Source organism: Sinocyclocheilus grahami, unplaced genomic scaffold, assembly GCF_001515645.1.
Source record: "Sinocyclocheilus grahami isolate Dianchi unplaced genomic scaffold, SAMN03320097.WGS_v1.1 scaffold427.1, whole genome shotgun sequence".
Classification (NCBI taxonomy): domain Eukaryota; kingdom Metazoa; phylum Chordata; class Actinopteri; order Cypriniformes; family Cyprinidae; genus Sinocyclocheilus; species Sinocyclocheilus grahami.
In genome coordinates this window covers 358,016-384,166 of record NW_015505606.1, presented here as the reverse complement: position 1 = coordinate 384,166, position 26,151 = coordinate 358,016, and the positions used below count along the sequence as shown (strand labels likewise).

General features: G+C 36.3%; 2 protein-coding genes across 2 annotated transcripts; one reads left to right on the top strand and one right to left on the bottom strand.

The window, feature by feature from the left end:
- Nucleotides 1–2,371: 2,371 nt before the first annotated feature.
- Nucleotides 2,372–14,703, top strand: LOC107551581 (F-box only protein 10). The gene is made up of 11 exons (XM_016233234.1): nt 2,372–2,664; nt 4,464–5,092; nt 7,001–7,816; nt 8,378–8,527; nt 8,828–8,964; nt 9,101–9,171; nt 9,348–9,500; nt 11,536–11,865; nt 12,209–12,519; nt 13,481–13,662; nt 14,313–14,703. The coding sequence occupies exons 2-11, from the start codon at nt 4,502–4,504 to the stop codon at nt 14,488–14,490; spliced, it is 2,919 nt and encodes a 972-aa protein (XP_016088720.1). The 5' UTR covers nt 2,372–2,664; nt 4,464–4,501; the 3' UTR covers nt 14,491–14,703.
- Nucleotides 14,704–15,806: 1,103 nt separating this feature from the next.
- Nucleotides 15,807–20,726, bottom strand: polr1e (RNA polymerase I subunit E). Its single transcript, XM_016233207.1, has 11 exons — nt 20,604–20,726; nt 20,245–20,348; nt 20,066–20,142; nt 19,894–19,979; nt 19,492–19,544; nt 18,421–18,565; nt 18,221–18,331; nt 18,031–18,127; nt 16,876–17,006; nt 16,575–16,656; nt 15,807–15,961 (listed from the first exon to the last, which is right to left on the bottom strand). Exons 1-11 carry the CDS (start codon nt 20,662–20,664, stop codon nt 15,826–15,828), a joined length of 1,083 nt encoding a protein of 360 aa, XP_016088693.1. The 5' UTR covers nt 20,665–20,726; the 3' UTR covers nt 15,807–15,825.
- Nucleotides 20,727–26,151: the final 5,425 nt, after the last annotated feature.

Sequence of the window (26,151 nt, the reverse complement as noted above, 5' to 3'; positions counted from 1 at the left end):
AACAAATTAAAACAAAATTATTAGTATGAGCTTATAATCAATACATACATTTCTAAGGCCTCTAAATTATTAACATAATCAAATCTTTGCTGAAAAATCTGTTGTAAAAATCTTCTATGTGCATTCTGCCTATGACTGATAGGTCATACTTGTTTAGTTAGTAAAAGACCTTTTAGTATCATTCTAAAAATTGTCCACCTTCAGGCTGTGGTAACGTAAATGTAAGAATCAGAATCAGATTCATTGCCAGGTATGTTTACGCATACAAGGAATTTGTTTTAGTGACAGAAGCTCCACAGTGCAACAAAATGAGTGACAAGACAAGACACAGAGAAAAAAAGAGTAATATACAAATATACAATGTACAAAATAGCAAAGACACAATATACAAAATAGACAATTTTGTATGTACAGGTAAGGTATGTGCAAATTTGAAATGTAAATAAGTATGTGTGTTAAATGTATAATAGTGTTGTATTCCACGCTCCAAGAATATCTTTTATATTGTTATTTATATTTCAAGAACAATATCAATTTCAAGAACATTTATTGAACTGAACTGAAGCAACTTTACAGGTACATTATTATCCATACAACATTTTAGGAGGAAAAAACAGGCTTTTGGAGTTTATTTGTAATTCTCAGTCATCACTGTATTGCATTGAAATGGTTTGCCCTCCAGTGCAGAGCTTTCATCACAAAACTAAGCAAAAAAATATAATCTTACTAAGATATATTTTTTGGGAGATATAGTGACAACTGATATTTATTTGCATGTATACTGGATATAAGTATTCTGCTATACTGTTATACTAAAAATCTCTTGATTTACATTATAAGCTACCTGAATTTCATCTATTTATCTTTTTGGCTAAGTTCCATAATTTTGCTCAGTTTGTGCCTCTGAATTTTTTTTCTTCCATGAGAATGAGCACTATTTTCTCATTATATCATAGTACTATATGGGCCATAAAACCCTGATGTGTCAAATACAAAACATGAAACATACACAAACTTTCCCGCGTGTGTGTGTGTGTGTGTGGTCAAAAGTTTTAAAAAAACTGTTACATTAAAAATATATATATTTTCTATTCTTTACTATTAGACTATTACTTTAAAAGTAATTGTTCTTAAAATATAATACAAATTCCAGAGGGAGACCTTTGAGAATTAGCCTTCTGATAAAGTCTATAAATTGGCATCACAAATGAACAGCTTTACATGAAGTTTTAACTCAAACATGATGTGTTGATTGACATAAATTTGTATAGTGGAACCATCATGAGGATACTAAAAAAGTTAATGGGGTTTAAAAAGTATGAGGGAAGCTCTCTTCTTTCTTCCTGGGAACTTAAGTCAGATGGGGATGCTTAGTGGATGGTGGACTGTGGGAGAAAAACAGGAAAAGGCTAGAGAAGATTACAAGACACAAAAAAAGCAATTCAGACAGACACATAACTGTTTGTGTTCTCCAAATAGGGAAGGGAGTTTTCCCACTAGGCCTACTGTCTGTTTGATTTTGTTAAACATGTTTCACTCCTGTAACTTAATTTATCACACTTATAAAGGAAATGCAATTATGTCACATTTTAATAAAAACGTAATTCAGAACAGCTTTTTTACGCTTTTACTGCAATGCTCTACTGACTGACAAGGACTTTTAATTTGAATGAGAAACGTTTGCCATTTCATGTGCATGCATTAATTGGATATATTTAATAAGATCATTTCACTAGTGGAATACATTTAGGTCAACGTTTGGTTGCAGACATTTGGAGTTGACATGGAAGTGTAGATGAATTAAAAAAATAATTTTTACACTAGTTTAGTTTAACTTTATTGTCTGTCCAGATTTCCTGAACAGAAATTCATCTTTGACACTGGCATAGAAAATACATCCTAACAAATAATACTACACATTCACATATCACATAAAAAATGAAAAAATAAAATGAATACAATACAATATATATGTATGCCCACACACATGCATACACATGTGTACACACACCTACCCAGAAAGATACCTCATGATAATACCTCACTTAAGAATTTGGCTTAAAACAGTCACCGCCAATGTTACAAATGATCTTTTATATAGGTTCTTTTTAGCCAGCAGTATACGCAGCCTGCGCCCTGTAGGAAGGGCCTCAAAGCAGGAATGAAGTAGATGAGTTTGGTCTGAATATACTGCAAATAAATAATTAAATGTAGGCTATTTGGGGAAGGTAATGTATTCTGCAAGTCTAATCACAAGACACGCACGATTTTCCCCCCGCGACATAAGCGATGCGTGATTTTGATCATCAGCTTGGCTGGCAACAAATGATGCGCGCGCCTGCAAAAGAGGCAAAGAAAGGGGGAGCTGGGGTCGAAATCTTAATATCACGTGTATTGCTGCACAGTAAAAGCCATGTTGCTTAACAACTGTGTCAGACAAGACAAGAGGGAAAAGTTGTCGTTGTCGTTCGTAGAAAAACATTCCCCGGCCCGCCTCCTGAATGAAAATACGTGAGCCCTATTTTCCACGCCTTCAAAAACAAGGAAAATACCCCAAAATACGAGATTTTTACCGGATGGGTGTTTGGTTTCTGCTCGTAACCCAAGAGAAAACGATGAGCCTTACGTCTGATAAAATGCTAGCTGAACACAGTATTGTCAGAGGTAGGATTGTTTGTTGTTTTTGCGCTGAATCGGATGGCAGCATTGTAACATCTCGTTGTTGTCACGCAGATAAGAAGTTGCTGCAGAATCGATGGATGTGTTATTTTCCTTTGAACTTCAGTCGAATGCAGTGCACCCATTACTGTTTTCATTTGTGTGCTCGTATTGCGTCCCGTGTTGCTTTGTTATTGCATGCAGGACAGGGCATTGTAATTCTGTACTGACTCTTTGCCAAGAGTAAATATTATAGCATTGCACATTCATTTTGTTGACTATTTATAATATTATTGAATATTATAGATATATAATATATTATAGATTGCAGCAGTGAACCCTTCTAATGTTTCATTGAAAGAATACTATGCTCTTATTTGGAAACAGGATTTGTGACATATAAACACACACACACACACACACACACACACACGTTTGTTTCTGTGGATTGTGGGGACTTTCCATAGACTGATATTACTTTTATACTGACCAAACTATATTTTCTATCCCCTAACCCTAAACCTAAACCTACTCCTTACAGAAAACCTGTTTGCATTGTTACACTTTCAGATAAACATCATTTAAACGTAGGCTGGTCCCCACAATGTAAAAAATCTCAGGTTTTCCTATCCTTGTACTATCCACACACGCACACACACACACACACACACACACACACACATATACAGTGTATATATATACACATATATATATATATATATATATATATATATATATATATATATATATATATATATACACTGTATATGTATGTGTGTGTGTGTGTGTGTGTGTGTGTGTGTGTGTGTGTATGTATGTATAATTTCCATTTTTAATCAAATTGCATAAAATAATTTTTTTATGTTCTGTCTGTCTATCCTGAACCATGTTCTTTCACCTTTGACCTTTTGATTGTTTTTTTTTTGGTAAATCTATGGATCATATGTAACCTAAAATTATTTTACATCATCCCATGAAATCAAAATTAGATTAATCTTATTAGCTTTGCTTTCTATATGCTAGTGTACACCTAAAAGTTGACAAAATGATTAGCAGATACACTACCATTCAAAAGTTTGGGATCAGTAAGATTTCAAACAAATGCTGTTCTTTTGAGATTTCTGTTCATTAAAAAATATTTCACAGTTTCCACAAAATTATTAAAAAGCACGGCACAACTGTTTTTAACATTTATAATAATAATAAATGCTTCTTGAGAACCAAATCAACATATTAGAATGATTTCTGCAGGATCACATTACACTGAAGGCTGGAGAAATAGCTGCGGAAAATTCAGTTTTGCCATCACAGGAGTAAATTACATTTAAAAATATTAAAATAGAAAAGAGTTATTTTAAACTTTAATATTTCCCTTTTTTAACTTAATAAATGCAGCCTTGGTGAGCATAGGAGATTTCTTTCAAAAACATTTGAAAAATCTTACTAACCCCAAACAATTGTATATGCATTTAAAATTCTCGGAGTCTCTGATGACTCATCATGTACTAAAGAGATTTCTGCCCAATCAAATGTTCACGAGAATGAGAGCATCCTGTAACCACAAGTAGTAAATTGTAGTTCATGACTAAAGGCTGTTTTATTGATTGTTAATATAATAATATATAATAATATATAATAATATAATAATAATAATAATAATTATGATATAATGAAGGACTTCAGTATTTCCTGCCCACTCTTCCTGTTTCAACAGGAAATATGTCAATACCGGAAAGAAAGTGTAATTGTAAAAATTTGTATTTATACTTTGATTGAGCAAATGTTTTTTCCCTGTTTACACTAAGGCGATCTGCCCAAGTGAGGTGGTGTGGTGCTGACAGATATGGAGGTGGGAAGTCTGCCTGTCGAGCTTTGGCGCCTCATCCTGGCATACCTGCCTCTGCCAGATCTGGGTCGATGCTGTCTGGTGTGCAGAGCCTGGCGGGAGCTCATTCTGAGTTTGGATAGCACACGCTGGCGCCAGCTCTGTCTAGGATGCCGTGAATGTCGCCACCCAAATTGGCCCCGTCGCCCCCACCTGCCCCCGGTTTCCTGGAGAGAGGCTCTGCATCAGCATGCTCTTGCCAGCCGTACATGGACCCAGAATGGCTCGGACCTCCACTCGTCCGCCTGCCTCCATCTTTTCCGCCGGAGAAAAGACCGCAGAGTTTGGCATGCCGGGACCATAGCAGGAGGTGGCTATGAGACTCTTAGGGGAGCGCTGGCTGCAGCAGGGCCATATGATAAGGTGGTGCTCCACGCGGGTGTGTATGAGGAACAGGTGGAGGTGTCCCTCAAGGTGCCTGTGGAGATTGTTGGATTGGGCAAGTTGGGGGATGTGTCGTTGTTGGTTAGCTTTGATCAACAATGCCCAACAGCGAGGCTGTGCAATCTGGTGTTCATGCCAGCATGGTTTTCACCGGTGGTTTATAAGGTGAGTTTTGATACTTCCACATCAAAAGCATGCAAATTGTAACATCTGTGCTTATTCAACCAGAAAACACTGGCATCCATAATTGGCTGAACACATTCTCTAAACCCTATTAACTGGGGGCTTCATCTCAGTGCCCGTAAAAATCTGTGATTAACTCCACTGTCAGCATCAAAATCTGTAATTGCTTCAGCCCCTTAAACTTCAGCAATTGTGTGTTCTTTCTCCATGTGTTCTGTGTGTGTCTATATCTGTCTATCTGTCCATCTATTTAGCTATCTGTCTGTCCATCCATCCGATGATCCATATGTTTATGTTTTTCTGTCTGTTCGTCCATTCATCATCCATCCATCCATTCTATGTCTATTCGCCCATCTATCTATCCATCTTTTAAAAATATAAATATGTAATTATCTGTATATCGGTCTATCTATTCATCCCTCCCTACCCATGTAGGACATGGTTTTCCAACATTAAGCATGTCATTTGTTATCATCTCTTTTAAATGAACACTCCACTATTTATGAAAATAGGCACATTTTCCAACTCCCCTAGAGTTAAACAGTTGAGTTTTACCGCTTTCGAATCCATTCAGCCGATCTCCGGGTCTGGCGGTAGCACTTTTAGCTTAGCTTAGCATAGATAATTGAATCTGATTAGACCGTTAGCATCTCGCTCAAAAATGACCAAAGAGTTTCTATATTTTTCTTATTAAAAACTTGACTCTTCTGTAGTTACATCATGTACTAAGACCGACGGAAAATGAAAAGCTGCGATTTTCTAGGCCGATATGGCTAGGAACTATACTCTCATTCCGGTGTAATAATCAAGGAACTTTGTTGCCGTACCATGGGTGCAGCAGGCGCAATGATATTACGCAGTGCCTGAAAATAGGCTTATTGGAAGTTACCTAGCTGGGACTATTTTCAGGTGCTTGCTAATATCATATTCGAGCAAGATGCTAACGGTCTAATCAGATTCAATGATCTATGCTAAGCTAAGCTAAAAGTGCTACCGCCAGACCCGGAGATCGGCTGAATGGATTCGAAAATGGTAAAACTCAATTGTTTAACTCTAGGGGAGTTGGAAAATGAGCCTATTTTCAAAAATAGTGGAGTGTTCCTTTAACTGAAGCTTGATTAAGAAAAGTTCCACTGCCTTTGCCACTCTTTAAAGGGGTCATGACATGGATTTTTATTAGCATTTTAATATGTTCCTTGAACTTATAATGTTAATCTAGTTTTTTGCACACACAAAAAAATTATATGTGGAAAAATTATTATTTTCAACCCTCATTCTGAGCCTCTGTCTAAAATTACTTGTTTTTAAGGGGCGGGTCTTTTAAGGCTTGTCTGGAATTGGCCACTGTTATGATTGTCTAACGTCCTTGCATAGGAAACAGTATCAACACCTCCTCACTATTGCATGTGAGTGTTTTGACAACATGATCAAAATAAAACGGTCATTTCCAGATAAAGCATTATGAAACGGTTTGTGATGCAGCTGCAGTCAGATCTAGAACCACTTCATCTTTCAACAAATGTTTCTTTGCCTTGCTCTTGAGGCAGTGTTTATGCAAATGTTTGTGCCCGGGTGACGTCATCTTGCACCTCAAATCCAAAACGAGCAGTTTTGGAGCTTGATTAAATAAATGCTTAGTTTACAATGAGGAGGATGTTTTAAGCTATGAAACTTGCATGTTGATGAAATGGGACAAATACCTCTTATATGCCAAAAGATCAAGGCTAAATTAATTTCTCATGTCATAACCCCTTTAAGACTTCATACAGAAAACAGTAAATTGATATTGAAACAGTGTTAAATTGTATTAAGATAATCTGATTCTTATTGAGACACTGTTAGTTTTCCTATAGTGTTAAAATTACATATTTTCTCTTGTTTCTTTCTTAGACGTCTTCTGGTCATGTCCAGTTGGACAACTGTAACTTTGAGGGCTGTCAGCTGCACATCCGGGGTCCAGGGACGTGTCAGGCTCGTTTCTGCTCATTTGCCCAGGGCAGCTCAGCCCATTTTCTGGGGGTGACCATCAGTTTAATGGACAGTTGTGAGTTCTCAGGGGGAGATTCTGCCTCTGTCACTGTGGAAGGTGCTCCGGTCTCTGAACGCAACTGGGCCTTCAAACACCTGGTCGCCTTGGCCAAGACCTTCACCATGATGACTAGTAATGGGTCAACTGAAATATCTAATCAGGGCGGGAAAGACAGTGTGGGTGCTGGTAGTCATGTAAACACACCCTTGGAAGGAGTTAACACAATGGAGGACTGGAATAAACAGGAAGTAGATTGGGAAGCAAACTGGGCAAAACAGAAAGGTGGAGGTAGTCTTCTTCCAAGTCAGGATGGTACAGTGATTGAGGAGAATGGCATGGAAACATCGAGTGAGTCAAGTGAGGAAGATGATGAGCAAGACGGCGAGAAAGGCACAGGCTTAAAACTTTCATATGATCAGCACGGACTAGCGCATCTCTCCAAAGCAGATACGCCTGATTCTTCTGCATTTCCTGCACTGTTGAGTCTGTCTGCAGAACTGCAGAGGGATGCAGAGGCGCGGGACTTGGCTGCATTGGTTCAAGGCTGCCTGCTGCGGCGCTGTCTGCTGCGTGATGGAAAAGGGGGTGTGCACTTGTGCAATCACGGTCAAGCTCGACTGGAGGCCAATGTGTTCAGAGGGCTCAATTATGCAGTGCGCTGCATCCAGAATGCCAAAGTGTGTAAAACCTGCGTCTTAATGGCCCTTAAAGCTGATGTGTGAAATTTTGCTTACCTGAAAATAACTTTTCCAAGTTTAATGTGCAGAGACAACTTTAAGTAAGCTTTTAGTTGGCTGATTTTCCTGAAAAGTTTAAGTACAGCAGCCTTTGGTGCTTTGGGAAAAACTATTTAATTTGCATATCTCAAAATGAATAGCCATTTTGGAACTGGACAAATTCAGTTGTAACATTTAAAATGATGAATTTGTCATTTTAGAGCTTTAATTTGAACAAAATAGTATAGAATTTTAATACTGACATTAATCCATCATCAGTCAAAAAATTTAAATATTTAAGCACCAGCCATATTTTCTTCATAAAATGTAAAAAAAAAAAATTGTGTTCATTTTATTTCATACTGCTTGTAGCACAAAAATCACAAACAACAGATTGCAATGTCATGAAATATTTTCTGTGAATATGTTTCTAATCTTACTCTCTCTTTTATCTTCTTTTCATGTCCTGGTTCTCTTTCACCAGTGTCTCTTTTTTTATACTGTGTCTTTTTTTCTGTTTAGATGGTGATGTTGCGTAATGAAGTGTGTGAGTGCAAGGCGTCTGGTGTGTTCCTGCGACTCTCTGCTCAAGGTCTCATTGCTGAGAACAACATTCATTCCAATGGGGAAGCGGGACTAGACATCCGCAAAGGGGCTAATCCTATCATACTGGTACACATTTATTTTAGTACGCTAAAAAAAGGAGGAGGAATATGTACAGTATAATTAGATAAAAGTGTTTGTTTTTCTTATACCAATGGCAAATAGTTTTTTCAGTCATGGAAAAAAAATTGTCAATGGCGTAAAAAATGCGTATGTTTCTCTTATACAGATTTGCTTTTAAATGAATTAGTGTAATCAGAAGAGCTAGTGCAGAGGAAAGTTTAGAAAATATAGTGGAATTTCCACCATGCCAGATAATTTTCTGTGGTACATTGTTTTTTCTTTCCCTTTCTTTTTTCCTGGCTATAGTGTAATAGAATCCACAGTGGCTTGCGTTCTGGGATTGTTGTCCTGGGCAACGGGAGAGGTTCTATCCGCAGCAACCAGATCTACGGCAACAAGGAAGCTGGCGTGTATATTCTTTTTAATGGCAATCCTGTTGTCAGGTATACAGTGCAGGGGTTATTGTGTTTTATTCAAATAAAGTTGGATAACAAGAAAAAAATTAGATGTATTTGTTTAGTATCATGAAACTAAAAAGAATGAAGATCTGATTTCTGTTTCTTTCTCTCTTTATGACAGTGGAAATCACATTTTCCAGGGCCTTGCAGCAGGCATTGCTGTCAACGAGAATGGAAGAGGACTGATCACTGGTCCGTTGACTGCAGTATACCATTTTCTATTTGCCGTTTAATTGTATATACAGTAGGTGCTTCAAGCACAGTAGACCTTGCCCTTTTCAAGTAGTTTCCTCATGCTCTTGAAACTGCTCAATTAAATTACGCTAAATCAATTTGAATTTCTGCTTTACTTCTCTTGCATCTGATAGAGAATGTTATAAGGCAGAACCAGTGGGGTGGTGCTGATATCCGTCGAGGAGGTGATCCAGTCCTCCGCAATAACTTCATCTGTTATGGCTACTCGGACGGAGTGGTGGTGGGAGAGAGAGGGAGGGGCCTCATTGAGGGCAACCACATATACGGTGTGCATATTTCATATTTATACGTTTAAGGCATTTGGCAGATGTTATCCAGCCTTTGTTCTTTCTGTAGCTGAAATGCATTAGAAATTATTTAAGTGTGTGATCAGGTACAGTGCAACAGTGAGAAGTAATTTTACCATACGCACTGAAAGATAAAATGCTGTGCGACAAAATGTCATCTAGTCAGAGCATTTTTGGCACACATTATTTAGCATATTGGACCTGTGGGTGAGGCTACAACAGAAACCAACACAAACACTGTGTGCCCTAACACAAAAACCAACTGATTTTAAAAATGTTGATTGGGACACAAAAATTAGAATAAGCATTCTGTTTAGATCAATTTAGTACCACACAAAAATTCTCAAAAAAACTGGTAACATTACAAGATAAAATAGTAATATTTTGAGAATTAAGTCAAAATTACAGAGGCATTACATTGCGATGTTAAAGGATTATAGTTCACTGCCAGATAATACATTTCCTGATAATTTACTCACCCCCATGTCATCCAATATGTTCATGTCTTTCTTTCTTCAGTCGAAAAGAAATTAAGGTTTTCAAGGAAAACATTCCAGGATTTTTCTCCACATAGTGGGAGGCAACAGGTTGAAGGTCCAAATTGCCGTTTCAATGGAGCTTCAATGGGCTCTACACGATCCCAGCCAAGGAATAAGGGGCTTATCTAATGAAACGATCATTTTCTAAAAAAAAATAGGTTTAATTTATATAAATTTATATTTTTTCCACTACAAATGCTCGTCTTGCACTAACTCGACTTCACGCATTACGTAATCACATTAGAAAGGTCACGCGTGACATAGGCGGAAGTACTGACCCAGTGTTTACAAAGAGAACATGCAAAGAAAATCAAACACCCTTTACAAAAAAAGGTATAAATAAAACAACGATATCGGACCATTGTGAAGTTGGAGGAGAAAATGTTTTTCACCCTGCTCTACCTTTTTGAACTGAAGTACACAGATGAAGAACTAACCGCGCGTGACCTTTCCAACGTGATTATGTAATGCATGAAGTCGAGCATGCGCATCACAGCGCTAGTGCAAGACGAGCATTTGTGGTTAAGTATATACATTTGTATTTTTCTTAGAAAATGACCAATTGTTTCGCTAGATAAGACCCTTATTCCTCCGCTGGGATCATGTAGAGCCCTTTGAAGCTGCATTGAAACTGCAATTTTGACCTTTAACCTGTTTGCCACCAATGAAGTCCACTATATGGAGAAAAATCCTGGAATGTTTTCCTCAAAAATCTTAATTTCTTTTTCGATTGAAGAAAGAAAGACATGGGGGTGAGTAAATTATCAGGACATTTTTTATTTCTGGAAGTAAACTAATCCTTTGAAGTAAATGTTTTTTGGTCATAACACTTATTACATTATTTACATCAGTGTTCCTCAACCCTGGTCCTGAGCGCCCCCCAACACTGCACATTTTGTATGTCTCCCTTATCTGACACCCATTTCAGCTCCTGGAGTTTCTTTTAATGAGCTAATGAGTTGAATCAGGTGTGTTTGATTAGGGATACACACAAAATGTGCAGTGCTGGGGGGCGCCCAGGACCAGGGTTGAGAAACACTGATTTACATAATTACATTACATGAATTATTTAAATTAATTTGCTGATATTGTTCTGCTGAGTTTCTCTTTGCCAGTTTTACATTTCATGACCACCTTTGTGATACAGTTTTTTTAAAGCTGCTTTGGAATGATTGCAGATCTGTCAAGCTGCTTTGGTTGCAGATTGGGTCAAAAAAAAAGAAGATACTTTTTAGGTCTGATTTAGTACCACAGTAAAATAATTACAAGAATAAAACTGAAAAAAGAGACTTTTTGAGAATGTTTTAATAATAGACATTTGACACGTAATAAAAAGTAAAAAAATAAATTGTTGACTATAATATTTTAAGAATGAAGTCAAAATTACAATGGCCTAACATGTTCAATTCAGAAAAGAATAAAAGGGTCAAAGTTAATTTTTTGGTCATGACATTGTATAATTGTGTGTTTTGTAGGGAACAGAGGCTGTGGGGTGTGGGTAATGTCATCTAGTCTACCTCAGCTCATTGGAAACCATATTACCCATAACCGCATATATGGGCTGGCCGTGTTTTGCCGGAAGGACACGGAGTCTGCTGTGAGCCGAGAGGGCTATCGCTCTTTACAGGAAAGAGAGAGAGGAGTCGGGGTTGGAGAGAGGGACAGAGGAGGTCCTGAGAACTTCAATGAGGAAGGAGAACTGATGGCATGGGAAAGTGATATCGATAGCGAAGATGAACGCTTTTCCTCTCGACGGCCAATCACAGTAGCCCTAGTGGAAAACAACTGCATTAGTCACAACGGAGGTGAGTTGCTGTTAAATATAATTTCTGTGAGGTACAGACTACAGACTTTACAAAGGTAAGTACTGTAGAAAAGTATTAAATATATATTAAATATGACGCTACCCTGGTCTATATATTGCTTTATGTAAGTGTATTGTATGTATGCAGTTAAAGTTGAATATAATATATATCAAACTTAGAGATGGGCAGTAAAATTATATATTTTTGTGACAAACAATCACGCAGCAGAGATTTGGTGGCCCTTGGCATCAGAAAGTTGTAAAACCCCTAGTCAACTTCACCTGATCATATTAGATTGACATCTCAGCCACTTCTGTCTCCTTTTTCTCCTCTGTCTCTCCAGCTGTTGGAGTGTATGTGAAGAGCAATGAGCCTCTGAACGTGGTGGCTAACATGGTGAACAGTAACAGAGGAGACGGCGTGTCTGTCATTCAGAGCGCTCAGCTGACGCGTTTAGTTGGAAACTGTGTCCTCTGTAATGGCTGGACAGGAGTGGCCGTGGACCGAGATTGTCGAGTAGAGCTGCGTGGCAATGGGGTTTATGGCAATAACTGTCACGGTGTCTGCTTCCGGGGCGATGGGCTGATTGTGGAAAACGATGTGGTTGGAAATAATGCTGTTGGAATACGAGTGATGGACAATGCAGATGTTAAAGTGAGTATGCTTCAATTTTACTGTCACATGGTTGAAAAAGTAAAAACATACAGTGGCTGTGTCCGAAATACAGATGTGTTTGTGTCACATCCTTTCTGATAATATGAGAGATTGACAGATACTGTTTTTAAGGCCAATATTGATACTATTTTTAATTATCTGAAACAATATTTGCAGAACTGAATTTTAATAATTTTATTTAAAATTTGTGACAATAATAATGTTAATAAAATAATAATTGACTACAATAAATTTATATCAATACATCCTTTCTTCGTCTTCTTAATAATAGAATACAATAAAAAATATCGTTAGCATTGTTCATTATTAATAATAATACTACATGTATTATATTAGTAATTCATGTGTATATAATAAGTATTATTATTATAATTATTACAATAAGAAATATATGCTTAGAATATATTATTATTAAAAATACTTTAGCCATTAGAAATTATTGCTGTGTCAAGAATTTCTGTCCAATGTAAGAATAACATTAATAGAATATATTACTATTATTATTAATATTACTACTACTACAATAAAAATATATGCTTAGAATATATTATTATTATTATTATTAAAAATAATTTAGCCATTAGAAATTCTTGCTGTGTCAACAATTTCTATCTATTGTAAGCATAAATTACAAAACTGAAAAAATGTAAACATTTTAAAATATTTTATAAAACTGTATAATTATCTTTAAAGGCATCATAGATGTGCCCCTAACTGATGGAGAAGTTATAGAAGTGACTTTTTGCCTTAATGGGAAATAAGCTTTGTAATCATTAAATATTAATGTAGTTATCACTAAAGCCTACCTTTATACAAAAGTACTGGCTGTGTAGTTATTGACTGACAGGGCAGCAAAGCCTTAGGTTTCGGACACAGCTCATGTACTGTTTAAACTACAGTCCCTGCTATCAGATGTTGACATTTGCTTTGTGTTCTGCAGGTATTGAGGAATCGTGTTCAGGTGTTGCGGGGTTATGGGATTTCTGTAAAGGAGAGGGTCCGAGGTGTGGTTCAGGAGAACCTGGTTTATCAGAGCCACTCTGCGAGTACTAAAACCCCCATACGGACAAACAAACAGAACCTGGAGTGTGTTGTACTTAACAACTCTCTGCTCACACCCAGGTTAGATACACTCACGTCATAGGCACAAAACTCTATATGTAGTTTAGAAGAATTCAGTTTCATATATCTACAATATATATATCGTAATATATAGTGATGCACCAAAATGATTTTGTTTTTACCAAAATTAACATCATTATGCCAAAAGCCAAAATTGACAATAATGTTTATTTAATAATCAATTAATCAAATTTATTTAATAACTGACACTAAAATAAGTTGATACAATTTTTTTTCTACTCCAATCCATAATTGAAATATAAACATTTGAACGGTGAATGTAAGAAAGTTGTCAAGAGAGATTTATTAAAACATACATTAAATAATGAAAACAAGTTTGAGTAATAAAGTGCATTTATTTAGCTTCTCAAGCTATGGACATTGAAAGGCTTTCCTGAGATGAAAGTAACCTTACATGACATTGTTTACAAGCTGTTTTATTGATGTCTTTCTCTTCTGATGTTCATTCCTGTTTATTTTGTGCTGTAACTAGTAGTAAAGTGGAAGAGATGATTGGTTCACATTTCGCCCTTCCAAAACCGTTTCAGGCAAAATGGAAAATTAATTTTCTGCTTAACATTTTTGGTTCTGTGCATCGCTAATAATATATGGCACACTATATTTGATCTGTATTACTCTTTCTGTCCTAGATCACAAGCGCTTTGGACCTTAGATAATCCACCTCCTCGTCCTCACAATAGTAACCCTTCTAGCGTCACCCCCTCCACACTTCCTACTCACCTTGCCATCACCATGACAAACAGAATCACTACCTCTGTAGAAAGTGGTTGCCATAACAACAGCAGCATCTTTTGCTCAATTTTATGAGGTACATATTTCCTGGCTTTATAGCTCCACAACATCAGATGGATATTCCTACAATGTTCCCTCAATGTGAACCCTGGGTGAAGGAGGACACCGAGGAGGTGAAGGCACTGCTTCAATGTTGGATGGATGATGAACAATCAGATTAAGCCTCAAGCACATGACGTTAAAATGATCAAAAAGCACATTTTTAATATGATTAACCAAAGTACAGTGGTTCCCAACCCTGGTCCTGGAGGCACCCCAACACTGCACATTTTGCATGTCTCCTTTCTCTGACACACCAATTTTAGGTATTGAATTCTCTACTAATGAGCTGATGACCTGAATCAGGTATGTTTGATTAAGGAGACATGCAAAACGTGCAGTGTTGGGGTGCCTCCAGGACCAGGGTTGGGAACCACTGGTTTAGTAGTCCGATAATCAAACTTTAAAGGATTAAGACCACCTTTTTGATATACTTGGATCTGAAATGAATCAGTCAACTCACTCTAAATTGATCAGTGTTTATGAGGAACTTATTGGAGTTTGGATTTTATCATGTACCTGAAGTCTGGCCGGCTACCAATCCAACTGAAAGCACATTCAGTACAGGACAGTGCAAAACAGCACGTACTGGGTACCGAGATGCAGCCAATCATGAGTTGCATTACATCGAGCGGCAATATTCAACTTTCCTATAAAAACACTCCTGTTTTATGTACATGTGCACATTATTGAAGGGTGAAACTGAAAACTGCCTAATGGAAAGTTTTTTAGATTTTGCAAGAATATTTCAGAAAAGACAATTCAAAGATCCTAAAGGGATAGTCTAACCTAAATATGAAAATGTTGTCATCATTTACTCTATCCTCATAACCCCATGTAATTTCAAACCAGTATGAAGATACTTAGAAGAATACTGGTAATTAAATAGTTTTGGTTCCCATTGATTTCCATTGTACGGAGAAAAAAATACATACAGGTGTAGAGCAACATGAGAGTGGGTAAATGATAACGGATTTTTACATATTTTGTGAACTGTCTCTTTAAATGTGATTTCATAGGCACTGATTCAATAGGCCTATCAATGAATAAGGTTCTATTTGTTAATTACTAACAATAAAAATTAATAATAAAAAATATTTCCAAAGCATTACAACTGCAAAATAAATGGGCATTGTTAGATAATACATTAAAGTAAACTAATAGAACCTTGTAAAGTGTTGCCAAGAATACTTTAATATATTTAAATAATTGTAATACTTATTGAGAATCACCGTTTTAGACCACCACAAGAAAGAGAAAACAAACTGAATATCTAGTTCCACAATTAAGGTGTATAATAATACATTTGACTTACTTGGCATCACTGATGCCCATGTCTCTGTGTAGGAGTGTAAGGTTAGCCGTCTGATCACCCATGTGCAGCAGTAAAGCCAAACAGTGAGCAACCATTTTAATACGCATGGACGAAGACACAGTGCTCCTGAGGCTGTTGAGACAGGCAAAACTTGCATTTATATATGTAATTGTCTGAAATTTGTCAAGTCAAGTCAAGTCACCTTTATTTATATAGCGCTTTTAACAATACAGATTGTGACAAAGCAACTGAACAGCATTAATTAGGAAAATAGTGTCAATAATGCAAAATGACAATAGTAAACACTCATTTTTCAGTTAAAGACAGTTCATCATTGAATTCAGTGATGTCAACATCCAGCTCAGTTTAAATAATATCTTTGCAATTATAATTGAGAGTTAAAAAAAAAAAAGGCGGCAAAAAATGAAGTCAGAATAGGCTGCAGGACTGTGCGTAGTTAGGAAAATACACACCTGCCATGGTGGAAACTCTCCACTGTGAAATTCTTCAGCACATTTTGGATAATGATTCTGGGACATTCATCCTCAATACCAACTGCAAATGACAGTAAAAACAAATCCGTTTTTTTAAATGTTTAAAGGGCACCTATTATGGAGTGATGTCAACATCCAGCTCAGTTTAAATAATATCTTTGCAATTATAATTGAGAGTTAAAAAAAAAAAGGCGGCACAAAATGAAGTCAGAATAGGCTGCAGGACTGTGCGTAGTTAGGAAAGTACACACCTGCCATGGTGGAAACTCTCCACTGTGAAATTCTTCAGCACATTTTGGATAATGATTCTGGGACATTCATCCTCAATACCAACTGCAAATGACAGTAAAAACAAATTCGTTTTTTTAAATGGATTTGTATCATTATAGGGTGGTTGTGTACACACACTGCCAACACATTTGTGTTCAAACAACATTTAAAAGTGAATTTTGCATAATAGGTGCTCTTTAAAAAAACGACAATGGCCATATAAAATGAGCTGAACTAGTTGCAGAGACACAGTAATGAATTCTTTGTTTCTTTTACACTCACATTTGAAGGAGAGACGTTTCTGTAGCGAGGCTTTGATAAGGAAGGACAGGTACCAGGCACATCGAGACTGTCTGTCACGAGCTGCATCCTCTTTGGGAAGTAATTCAAGATGTCTAAGAACAGTCTGTGGACTAGAGAACACAACTGGATGTATAAAAATAAGAATTTAGAACTGATCTGGAGCCAAAATGGCTTCCAGCAGACTTTCCAAACCTGAAAACCAATTCATTTTTATGCCTTTCCAGCCATTTCCAAGAATTTTGAAAATGAATAAAATCTTAAGTGAATTAAACTTAAGCACAATTATTTTTTGCAGGACTTTTGCAGGGCTGGAAAACTATTTTGTTTGCTAATATTTCCAGATTAATGGTGATCCTAAAAGATCATGGAAAAAATAACTGTAATGACATCGTTTTTATAATTTATATATGGCATCAGAAATATTTTTATTAATAATTTATGAATATTTGTGAAAATATGACAAATTAATATTTTTATTAAGCAAGTAAATTATTACATTGATCAAAATTGGAAGCACAATCTAGATGATCTAGTAAATCTAGATAAATGCAGCCTTGAGCAGAAGAGACTTCTTTAAAAAAAACATTACAAGTCTTACTGATCCCAAACTTTTGAGCTGTAGTGTGTGTGTATGTACGTACATGTATGTATATTATATTATATATATATATATATATATACATTACAAGTCTTACTGATCCCAAACTTTTGAGCGGTAGTGTGTGTATGTATGTATGTATGTATATTATATATATATATATAAATAAATAAAATCTGCTCCTGAGGCACAAAATCAGCCTATTAGAATGGTTACTGAAGGATCATGTGAAACTGAAGACTAAAGTAATGAAAATGTAGTTTTATCACAGGAATAAGTTACAATTTAAAATATATTTAAATAGACAACAGTTAAATTAAACTGTAATAATATTTCACAATATTACTGTATTTTCAATCAAACAAATGCAGCCTTGGTAAGCATAAGATACTCATTTAAAATATAAGATACATATTCAAATACATGTAAATAAAAATTTCTTACCAACCAAAAACTTTTGAATGGTATATGCACGTTATAATTAGTATTTATAATTACAAAAAAAACACTTGTCAAATGCATGATGTTCTCCATACCAGTTCTCAGCTCTCATCTTCTGCAGTTCTTCAGGGGTCAGCGCTGCCATCTTTTCTCCAACATCCTTCAGAGAATCAAACTCATTTGGAGACAAAACTAGAAGGAAGTTAAGGATCTTGACACAAAAAAACGCTGTGGAGCGGCGTGATAAAACATGGAGAAGCATATAGAGAACAAAAAAAAGGATACGTTGGTCAAAGGGGTACACATCTTCTGCTTTATCTGCCTCAGTGTTGCATGAAGGGAGGAAGAGGGCTGTATCTGTCTGAGCCTCAGTTTCAACCACTTCATTACGCAGAGCTTAGAGACAGGATCGAAGAGCCAATGTCAACAATACGTTTTAATGTACATTTTATTCATAGAAATTTTGAAAACTCATAGCTACTTACCTTCCACTCCTTTCTGGTTTATGACATTGGTAGCAGCCAGTGCCACAGCCTGCTGAAGAGTCTCGTTGCCCACTTCGTTGAGTCTCCTGGAGCTCAGAGCACGCTTCTGTTTAGTCGTCCCAAAAGCTTCAATAAGAGCATCCACCTGTGATCAGACACAGAATACACACCAATGATTTATTCAAATATACATAAAAAAACAATTTACACATAAATCCTCTTCTAGGATTGTTCTATGTGATTTTTAATTTCTTAAGTTCATTTTGATATTTTGGGGGCTCAAAAAAAACAAAAGTCTCTGAGGGGGATTCAATTGTCCTTATAATGAAGCAAAAACCTTAAATTTCAAAAATGTACAATTATTTAACTTTAGGTAGTTTGGCATATTATTTTTTTTTTTCCTTTTTGTAATTTTAATAATTAAAATTTTAGTGCATCAAATCAGTCATGTTATATATATATATATATATAAAACAGGAAGTATCATAGAGACGACCTTTGCGGATCATCAAATTTCAGTATCAAGAACAAGTACCTTAAAGTGGCCATGAAAACAATGTAATTTTTTATTATAAATGATTTATCTGTGCACATCATTAAAGATTTGAAACAACATTTATTCTCTGTTGATGTATGTACCGGTGATTCAATATTCCAGCCAATTCCTGAAGGACAAAATCAAGTCCCTTTTTTCTTTTTCAAGAAGCCGTTTTACTTAGAAACACTTAACAACAGGGAAGAAATACAATCACAACTTCATTTCAATAATAACTTTCATGCCAATGTTAGTATTTCAGAAACAATAAGGCAAGGTTAGTTCATGTAAAATGTCTTGTGACTCCCCCAAAGATATAATAATAATATTTGATACATTCATATTTACAAAGAGTACTTTTTACCTTGATAATGGTCTAAATGTTTTTCAACCAGCATGAATACAAAGAATACATTTCTAAGAACTTGGCACATGCATTTTAATCTAAACCTTTCCTTTTTGTTTACCTTGGACATTGACCCATACATAAATTATATAATTATTTTTTTTTTTATTTTTTTTTATCAGTTACTCACCTTTTCTCTGTATGTATCAGCTTGCTTTGTGTTTTCATTTACTGCTGATTCACCTAAAGATACAAACACAGACTCAACAATGAACTTCTCTTTCGTTGACATCCAGTCTAACCTAACAAGTCATAATGCACATGGCTCCGGTCTCTGTTGTGGACTATTTCGTTTGTAGACATTACTGTTGAACATAAAGGGATTAAAGATTACAGAGGAGCCATGACCATAAAACAAGGAGTTTGCAAACATTATAACTAATACATTTCCATAACTTTCTCTGATTTGATAGATTATTATTATTATAGTCAATGACTTTTCAAGAGCAGAGAAACAACCATTTTCAAAGTTTCTGATACTTCCATGACCTGAGGAGCCCTGAAAAAAATATTACAGATGTACCATATTTACCTGGTATAACAGGAAGCATATTGAACAGCTGAGCATTATGAACTTTCATTTTCATAGTTCTCTTGTCAAGTACTCCCACAAAATACCTGTTAATAACAATTACAATCCCATTAATCAGAGACAGAGAAATGTTGTTTAACTAGTCAATATTCATAAAGCTTGATAACTTCACCTGCACAGATTATTACACTGTAATGATCCAGACCCAAAATTGCTCCCAACATAGGGAAGCCTGTCTGATTCTGCAACCTAACAAGGGAACATGAAATATTTCTCAACACCACATTTACTTTCTTAACCATTACAAAGACCCCAAAACAAAAACTTTTCCATCTACATAAGCCGTTTTACCACAATGCGTCGGGTTTTCTTTCTGGGATTGATACCATCTGAGTGTTTGAAGAGTTTGAAGTCCAGCTCTTCTGCTTTTTTCACGTGTCCATTAGAAAATTTAACTACAATGACAAGAATTAGGTTTAAAATAAGGAAATGACCCAACAGCAAACAACCGACAACGATTCAAGACTATTTTAACCTACAAACTATTTAACTTTAACCATACATTGTTTATGGTTTACACGCGAGCAGGACGTGAACTCCACGTGGGTTAAACACAAAGATGAAATGTAAGAATAATCAATTAGCATGGACGAATAACGCCAAAAATGCATTTTAGTATATCTATCATGTTTTGGATATTAAAAAGTTACCAATAAGAGCGTCCTGCCCTGTTTCTTCACATGGATCCCACGAACAGGTCGCCGCCATCATTACCGTTTCCTCGGCTGATATTCACACGCGTACCTGCTCAAGCAGCGACACCCAGCGGCGAAGAAAACTCCTGCGTCTATCCAATAAGACTTAATAAATCAAGTATTTATTTATGTCTATGCATCTATCTATCCGTTCCTATGATCGCGGAGATAAGCGTGTGGAACAAAGGGAAGATCAAAACTCGTACTATAGGCTACTATGAGAATCTTTGGTGCTGACTTAGAATCCCTTCATTTAACACATTTTTAAAAAGTGTCTTATTCTTTGCCGAATTTTACAGAGATTATTAATGACTTTCCCCCAAGTTTCTCATACATCAGACTAAGCATTTGATAAATCGAGCATGTTGTTCGTAGACAAGTAGGCCTAGCCTACAGTAGGCTATTGGCAACACTTTATTAGGATAGAATGGCTGCTAGTAATGGAAATAAAATTGACCGGCAATCGTAATTTGTATAAAAATCATGATAGCTATATTTTAACACGTTATGCTAATTCCACCAAAAACCCCTCTCTTCCCATAGTTGAAGATACTCTTTTATGAAAATAAAATGCAAAATATATATATATGTAATATTATAATTAATGCTCGCGCCTTACTCGAACTGCGCGTATTTTAAGTTTCGCATTATTTGAATTTCAGCTAATTAACATTCCATTACGTCACAGTGCTTTATTTCAGTATCAGACACCGGGAGCAAGTTGATATTTACATTTATTTATGCATTTGGCTGACGCTTTATTTCAAAACGACTTGCAGTTAATAAGTTATAGTGTGAAGTCTAGCGTGTGACAGTATTCTACAATAAGTACATACATACACAAAGTATTTTCACAGTCTACAGATAGTGTTTTCAGATTTGACTGCTCTGCTGGACATCATGTCAGTGACATCATCCGAGTTCAGTGTAGCTGAGAGTGAAGAAGGTGTCCCTGATGGCCTTCATGGGTCCAGGAGAGACACATTATCCACTGAGTTAGAATGTTTCAATAGGCTGGATGTGTTCAATCTAGGCACTATCAATGTCTATGATGAGATAGATGGTAACGATTACATAGAGGAGTCTAGTCTTAGCAGTGCCACATCTGAAGATGAAATTGAGGCGAGTGTGGTCAGCTTTGAATCGCACTCCGACGAGGGATCATTTGTCAGTAGGCAGAATTCGCAAATGTGTTGCGGCAGAATGTTAATGCATAACAGAGGATGTGATGATAGTCTGGGTTTGCTGAGCATTAGCAGCATGTCCTCTTGTGAAACCCTAATCGTCCACCATCCTCCAATGTGCAACACATCCCTCAATCCCCCCCATACATCCTCCAATTCTATAGAAGCAGCAGGGCCTTCGGTTAGCATGGATGTCCATAGTGACAAAGAAGCGTCTTCTATAGAGTCTACATCTATAGGAGTGTCATCTGTAGACTCTGTGGACAACAGTGCAGGTAAGATTGAAATCACATTGGAAATTTGGAAATGTAGATCTGCACTACAGTATAACAAGTATCTAGAAGCACTTGAGTAGAAAGACCCCAACAACAGTCTCGCTGTCTCATATTTAAGATTCCTTTACATTGTTGCATATTTTGCTTATCTAGATGCAATTTTAAATAAATGCATGTAGGCCTAGTTACAACTGTGCTGATGTTTAAAACAAAAGCACTGCGCTCATGTGATATTGTTTTTTACTGTCAGTCACAAGAAGTTAGAGTAAATTAAATGTAAACACAATATAACCTGTTGAGTTGTTTTTTAGAAAATGTATCACGGTTTCCACAAAAATATTGGGCAGCACAACTGTTTTCAGCACGGATAATAATCAGAAACATGGCCAATTAAAATAGTTTACCAACAAAGCCAAAGCATTGCGAGTCTGCAACCAACATACCAGGAGCATCATGACATTTTTTTGAGGGGGCACTATTGATCGCCTACCATTTTCATGTATGGAAAACAGCAGAACTATTTGATTCTTTATAGGAAAACAATCCAATTTTATATATTTTTTTATCTTAATTTTTTCCCCCTGCATATCATGTGTGAGGCTCTGTACCGATTCCCCCAACCACCTGTAGCTTATGCAAAAACTCTGGGGCAACTTTGGAGCTATATTCATTTTGTGCCTACTACAATAATCACAGAACATCTTTATTAAATTTAAAATATATATATTTTTTGTCTGTTGCAAGCTGAATTCAAAGTCTATTTAGCTCAAAATTCTGAGGGGTAATGTGCTTGAATGTCTTTTTGAACAAATCAATTAAGTGAATGCTTCTTCATTTTAGAAAACCATATCAGTCTAAGGAAGAAAGTGAAGAACAGGATCTGTTCATTCTTCAAGAGGGCATGGAAGGCTAAAAAGCATCCTTCACTCTGTTCACCAGAAGTCACAGAGCCAGACGGTGCAGATTCATCATGTCCTGCAGAGCCCTCTTGTTTCAAACCAACTGATGGTGAGTGTGCTGCTAGTATTACTATGGTACCCTGCAAAAACAAAATTTTAAAGGGGCATTGAACTGCCTTTTTATTATTTTGTACTGTTTTCTAAGGGCCACTTATAATGTTATCAAGATTTTTACATCAAAATCATCATAATTTAGAATAGGCTATATTCTGTCCTGTTTTTGACCCCCCTCATTGCACTCTGTTTGAATAGGCGTGGCGAATTGTAGACTCAGAAGTAAACACCCACTGCTATGATTGGCTAACAGTTGTGTATGTTTGACAGCCTACATCCTACACAGATGGATGCTGCTGTGATTTAAGTTTAAATGCATAAATCCTCAGTACATATCAAATAATCTTTAATAACAGAAAAAGAAATAATGACCACATAACTCAAACAGTTACTCACACTTGTGTGTTGCGACTTTACTGTCGGATCCAATATAGTCTGCAAAGCATCGCCTTTTAGTTTCAATCTTTCTGAAAATCCCACGTCGAATTGTACCTTGTTTGTAAACGAATCCGCTGTAAAATGAAGTGATCAAAGGACCAAGTTCTCACTGATCAACTCTGACTGATCTGGATCTTCATTAAAAATAAAGTTAATTTACTCTTTCCTAATGTTAGGATCAGAAGAAAGGCGAATCAAAGGTTGTGTTTTTCCACAGCTTGGCACTGCACAGAATCTTGTTGTCTTCGGAGCCATCTTTATAGTTTGGTTTATACGTAGACCTGTGTTTGTCTCTCTCGTTATTTACACTATGTGTGAGAATCGGTGGGCGGTGCTAAACAGGCAGTGATGTAGAAGCAGGCGTTGATCTTCTTCTGCGGAGGTGGTTTTTAGCCATACTATTACTTCATAAAGTGGTACATTCCCCAACCTGTCGTTTTGGCAGATCGGCTTCAATATATGCTGTTTTTAGACTAACAAGTTTTGAGTTCTGGAACTTACAGGATGTTTTTATAGAACAACGACCTCTTATGTGTCAAAAGATCAGGGGAATTTTGATTTCTCAATTCATGACCCCTTTAAATCTGTATTTTTGTCTTGTTGTACACAAAAAAATGATTAAAGCATTGTTTGTGCATGTGTGTTTTTCAGAATCTGACAAGTTTGGCTATGAAATGAGAATTGCTGCATCAGGAGGCTTTGGCACAGTGAATGAGGAAATCCCTTCATCTAATGGCAAACAGGTACTCAAACAAGTTGTGTCTTGATGAAAACATCTGTTGATGATTAATTTATAGATTGTAGATTCTTAAACCTTAAAAATGTGATACTGAGATCTTACATGCTTCAACATGCTCATAATACTAACTCTGTTTTGTAACCTGTTGCAATTAGACAGAAGATGCTGATTGCCTAGATGAGTGCAGCCTTAGCAGCGACACATCCGAAGATGGCTGTTGTGTGATCGTTTGTGGCCCGTTCTCCATCCAGAGAAGAAAACCGATCTATAGGCTGGGTGAATGGAGCTTTAACAGCACCAACAACCTCTTCATAGGTGAAGGTGGAACTGACAGAAGCCTGGATCTGTTAAGTATTAGCACCGACATATCCTCCACTGAGGAACGAAGTGGTGCTTGGCAGAATGGTCCTGCTAGAGAAACCTGTGCATGTTCAGATTGCAGGAACATGTACCCAACAGGGCCTTCAATGAGCCTGGAGGCGCAGAGTGACAAAGAGGCGCCTCCTGTAGATACTGCAGAGAACAGCACAGGTGAGACTGAAATCACATTGGAACCTGGGACATTTATGTAGATGGTAAATACAAGCACAGTATACTAGCATATGAGGATGACTCAGTCTTTTTGAACAAATCTATTAACTGAATGATTTTTGTTGTTTTAGAAAAACATACCAGTTTGAGGAACAAGATGATGAAAGGGATCTCTTCATTCTTCAAGAAAACATGGAAGGCCTTAAAGTGGTCCTCCTTCTGCTGCTGCTGCAAGACCAGAGTTGAGCCATTTGTGCCTCTACAAGAGGACTCAGAGCCGGACCCAGAGCCAGCTGATCCCAAACCACACTTTGTTGCAGAGCCCTTTGGTTTCAAGCCAACTGATGGTAAGTCTGCTGCCATGATTACTGTAGTACCCTGCAAAAGAAAAAAAACAAAAAACATTTTAATCAGTATTTTATTTTACGCAAACTACTATATTTTATTATAACAGCGTTTTTTTTTGTATGTATGTGTGTACGCATGTATGTATGGATGTTTTTTTTCCCGACTTTCGACAGTTTGACTATGAAATGGTAATGATAGAATCAGGAAGCTTTGCATTTCTGTGAAACGATTTCAACTAATGGGGACACTGTGAAGGCAGCAGAAACCTCAAGCCCACCACATCAGGATCAGAGAGCTCAGACGAGCCTTCGAGCCTTCGTCTGCCAGCCTGACCAAATTAATATTAATATTAATGATTTGTATACACTATATGCACATGCACAAGTAGACTTGTGCCTGAAGTAGCATATACTTAGTTGTATGGCCAAAGCAGTTCCAAGTTTCTAGCACTATTTAGTTCTTAATATAATTTTTTTTTAATTTAAAGGTAAAATTTGTTTTATTAAAGGCAAATGATCTATGTAAATTTATACATTTGAATTACACTGTTTAATTTTATGAAGTATTTTAAGCCAGTTTTTGTAACTGAAATAATCTCATAGTTTATTACTGTTATGAATTTACATGAAAGTATTCCATTCAAATAATGATGATGCTTAGAATTTTATAATAAAAATATTTAAAAATGTAAAATCTCCCTTTCTCTCTTACTTTTGGCCACTCCAAAAGGTGAAATAAATCTCACAAAAGTTGAAGTTTAGATGAAAAGTCACAATTAAAAAGAGTATAACCATAAATATATTGAGATGAGATTTAGTGATGTTTATTTTAGGAAAATCATTGGCATTTAAAAAAAAAAATTTAACTTTACCTAAATAGTACAAGATGTGGTGACTTTTGTGATAGGAAATAAAACGAACTGGAATTTTTTTTTTTTTTTTTTGAAGGGATACAATCCACAAATCAGCCACGATG